General features: G+C 45.2%; 1 protein-coding gene across 1 annotated transcript in view; it reads right to left on the reverse strand.

Annotated features, from left to right (window-relative positions):
* plxnb1b (plexin b1b) overlaps positions 1 to 4586 on the reverse strand; it is a gene marked incomplete at its 3' end in the record, with an annotated part of 141490 nt that overhangs the window by 30892 nt on the left and 106012 nt on the right. Inside the window, 2 exon segments of the mRNA XM_014010586.1 lie at positions 407 to 1177; positions 1456 to 1564. Coding sequence (XP_013866040.1) covers positions 407 to 1177; positions 1456 to 1564 — 880 coding nt within the window.

The following is a 4586-nucleotide window of genomic DNA, read 5'->3' on the forward strand; positions in this document are numbered from 1 at the left end:
TTATCTTATCTTATCTTATCTTATCTTATCTTATCTTATCTTATCTTATCTTATCTCATCTCATCTCATCTTATCTTCAGAGATCCACAACGGTTCAGGAGGAGATGTGTCAGACTTTTCTACACAGTGTTCAGCAGCTGGTCATAATGTTATGTCTGACATTTGTCGCCAAGTTTTAGTCTCATTCACTCAGAGGACTGAAGAACACAGGCTTGTGCTATCCATCACTTTGTTAAAGAGATACTGAGCAGTCAGCAAGGAAATCAGAAACATTAACAGAAACAAGATGTTTTCAGGGTGAGTGCAACAGAAAGCAGAACATCCAGAGCCAGGATGGGCTGGGATAGGAGGAGGAGGAGGAGGAGGAGGAGTAGGAGGAGGAGGATGGCGCAGCAGTGGAACTCACCGGGAGCAGACTGTCAGTCTGATCATTCTGGTAATCCAGATCCGGTTCTGAGTCAGTCTCCACCATGTGTGGGTAAGGGGGGGGCTCATGCTCCACCTCCCCGTCCCCTGACAGCAGGGTGGGGGCGGAGTCATTTCCTGCAGCCCCCTCAGCCGGGACGTCAGCGTCTGACCACAGCAGCACCGGGGTCTCGGTGCCTCCCTCCTCCCTCATGGAGCCTCGCGGCGTGGAGGTCTGGGTCGGGTCCAGGTTCACGGGGGGCTCTGAGTCAGCTGCTTCCTCTTCAGGAGGGGGCGTGGCCAGGGGGACGTCAGGTGAGACGGGGGGCTCTGCCAGGCTTAGGGCTCCCTCCACTTCCTGAACGTAGCTGGTGGGGGAGCCCGTCACCACCTCRGAGGCCGGGGTCTCTGAGATCAGCAGGGGCACGGCGGGCTCCAGGTCCCCGCTCAGACCATCGCCCCCGGTGAAGGGCGTGGCTTCTYCTGTTGRCACGGCAARGCTGGGCGTGACCGCCGAGTCCTCYGCTTCGCTCTGAYTGGCTCGCTCCCACCCTGCAGTGGCAAACCCCGCCCTGCTGGTGGCAGCAGGGGGCGGGCGGGTGCTGGGAGGCTGAGCCGGGGGCAGAGTGGTCAGCTCGGTGCCAGGGGGAGTGGTTGCTATGGTGACAACAGCTGTTGTAGGGGGGGTAGTCGTGGTGGTTGTTGGAGCAGGTGTAGATGGGACCACTTTAAGGGTTTTGACGGTGGGAGGAGGAGAGGTGGGGAGTTTAAACTGAGGAGGGGGAGGGGCAAAAAGAACAAAAATAAAAGCAAAATAAAATAACTAAAATAAAAAGTGTTACAGGAACAGACGGATCAGGAACAACAATGATTTGTTACAAATGAGRTCTGCAAGTTCTGCTGGTTCTGATCGTGTCAGAACTTCAGTCAACCGACCGGAGCAGCAGAACTAACCGACTGATGGGGTTTATTCTGAACGTTTATTTTGTAGTCCCCCCARGTGTCCTAGCTGCAGGTTGTGTGGTTGTGTGATGTCTGCGTGTTACTTACATGTTGGTTGTAGATGATGACTCCGTCCTCACAGGTGGGCTTGTGGGTGCAGGAGTGCTGGTGAACGCACCAGTTACAGCCCCACCTGCTCAGGACACAGCCCCGGCAGCTGCACACAGACACACAACACGTCCACATCAGAGACGCACTGTCCCAGTGCTGAGCACCACTAATCTAACAATTAGTTGCACCAGGGTTCGACAAGATTTCATTTTTTTACCTGCCCGACATGAAAAGTTACCTGCCCGAAACAAAAATATTCAAATTTTTGATAAAATAAGAAAAACTTGTACTGTACTTTGTACTACAAAAATACCATGGTTATAAAGAGGTATATAATATATGACATCTGATTAAACAGATGCAAACATTTTAGACTGAGTTACTAACAGTCAATTGTTTTATCAAGAACATCTTCAAAAAAGTGTTTCCCTAGAGTATTGGCCTTGGGGGCGGGGCTTATAAAACAGAAAGATCAGCAGCAGCAGCTTTGTTTTAAATACAATTTACAGAACATGAAAAAGTCTGAAATTTGCGTTAATTAAATCTTATATAGTGAATCTTACATCCAAAGATAAATTTAAGATATCTTGAACTGGATTCTCCATACAACATGATGATAAATCTAATGTTATTTATACAAGTCAGAATATAATTAGAGATATCTTAAATAGGTATTTTGAATTGTCAAAATATATTAAGAGATGTCTATTTATTTTTTGTTTCTTTCTTTCATTCATAAAAACAAAACCATCTATGTACAGCATTAAAAAAAACAAAGTAAATCATACCCTGAAGTAAAAGGGTGCAGAGTGAAGTAAAAAACATTTTATCATATTTGCCCCTTATTTTCAAAAATCAACTTCAACAAACAAACAATCTCAAGCTGTACAGTTCTCCAAATTAAAAAAAGTAAATAAAACAAAATAATAAAAGAAAACATTTTATTATTTTATCTTAAATAACTAATATGTCTAATTTAGTCATAAAACAATTTCAGATAACTACAATATAAGTGTGGTGAAGCCAAATAAATGATAGATTGGCCTGCCATACAATGAGCTTCTGACCCGCTGCACCACAAACTTTGGAGTTCCTACCAAACCGTCTTCCTCCATARACCTGCTCCTGTTTTCAGGGGACAGGGTGAGGATAGACGTGGGGTAACATATTGTATCATTTTCTGCTTTGCTGCTGGTGCTCGACAACAGCCTATACGCCACTGTCATTAATGACGTATTTCCGGTAAAATTCTTGCCACGCTCCTCCCTTCCACTTCCTGGTTACTGCCTATGTTTTTAGTGTGAGCTCCTAGTACTAGTCCATGAAAAAGTCCCAAAAGTTAAAGCATCTGTGATCTACTGGTATAAAACGTGAGTTCTGTTGTGTGCCGTTGTGTCCACTAACCAGAAGGTACGATAGAGTAGTTAGTTTTTATCCATTTTCCTCTTGAGGAGGTGACAGCAGAGGATCATAGCATTACAGGGAAAACTTATATTTAAAAGCTCACGCTTGTGTTTGTAATCAGCACTTCTAACCTGAGGATATTCAAGAGCCAGCATCAGAAATGAGAAGATGGAGGTTACAAATGAGAAATGTACATTTATCCCCTTTTACTGCCAAGAGGAGAGAGGACAGACCTCCTCCAGAGGACAGCTAGCAGGAAGCTAACACAGCAGCCGGTACAAAGGTAGGTGTGTGTGCGCGCGCGTTTGTGTTATATGAAATGTTTTATGCGACTTTGTCATCAGTTTTATGCAAAAGTAAAACCTTGTTAGAGTGTATATTACAGCGTAGACTAAAGCCAAGTAACAAGAGCCCCCCCCCTCCCTCCTCCCCCCTCTGCCTGATAATCATTACATTTTCAGTTCACCAACGTCGGGGAAAATGATCCAAACCATACAAGTAGCCCATCGATTTAAAGCCCAGACTCTGCTCTTTACAACAATATAAGTGTCACAGCTCTACGTGAAAGATTCACGGAACAAGCAGCCAAGGAATAGTGAAAAAGGCTAAATTCTGGAACCATCAACATGAACGTCTTTCCTTTGTTTTTATGGCTTTAATCCACTTTGGAGTGACTTTTTCCACTTGGCTGGACCTGTYCATCTCRTGTGTTAATGTTGGTACATGTAATATGATAATTCTGTACWGTGGAGATCATTAAGAGTCGTTGTRGGGTGAAAAAATCTTTCGCTAACACTGTGTTGACTGTGAACTGGAAGTGCTGGGAGTGGCATCCAGTGCTGGGCCGGATGTCCMTGGCATATAGGCWATTTYTRTYTTTGGAGAATTTCTTCAACTTACTGGATTAMCTACCTTTGCACGGTTCTACTTCTAGTCCTAAATCACCCTTGATATCGTTTGTTCTTAATATTGGGACTGTGCTTAAAACATKTTTTATTTTTCAACACTTCTTGGTTTTAMTTGTGWYTTTCGGGATCTTGTAGCTCTCGCTAACATTTGCTTAGCATCATGGCTGCTTCTTTTCCGACCTCGGCTTTCCTCACTTGCTCCGTCTGTGAGATGTTTAGCRTWTCCCCTGTCTCGTTTGGTGATGACAACATTTGTATTAAATGTGGACTTATGGCAGCTTTWGAGACYAGGCTGTCTGAATTAGAAGCTCGGCTCCACGCTGTTGAGAAGCCAACAGCTAGCCAGGTTAGCATTGAGCCGCCGAGAGAAGCCTCTCCAGTAAGCGGTCTCACGGTGGATCCCATGAGGCCACCACCCCGAGCTAGCTGGGTGACGGATCGGAAAAAAGGCAGTGCTAAAGCTATACCTCCTGACCATCAAACCCGTTGATGTTTCTAATCGCTTCTCCCCACTCAGCGACACTCCGGTCYAGAAACAAACCCTGGTTATTGACAGCTCCATGGTCTGAAACATGGATTTAGGGACTCCAACAGCCATGATTAAATGCATTCCAGGGGTCAGAGTGGGCGACTTAGAATCCTACTTGAAACTACTGGCTAATGCTAATGCTAGGTACAGTAAGGTTGTGATTCAAGTCGGTGTAAATGACACTCGGTCACGTCAATCGGAGGTTACTAAAATTAACGTTGCTTCGGTCTGTAACTTTGCAAAGACTATGTTGGACTCTGTAGTTTTCTCTGGCCCCCTCCCCAACC

Source organism: Austrofundulus limnaeus, unplaced genomic scaffold, assembly GCF_001266775.1.
Source record: "Austrofundulus limnaeus strain Quisiro unplaced genomic scaffold, Austrofundulus_limnaeus-1.0 Scaffold70, whole genome shotgun sequence".
Taxonomy (NCBI): domain Eukaryota; kingdom Metazoa; phylum Chordata; class Actinopteri; order Cyprinodontiformes; family Rivulidae; genus Austrofundulus; species Austrofundulus limnaeus.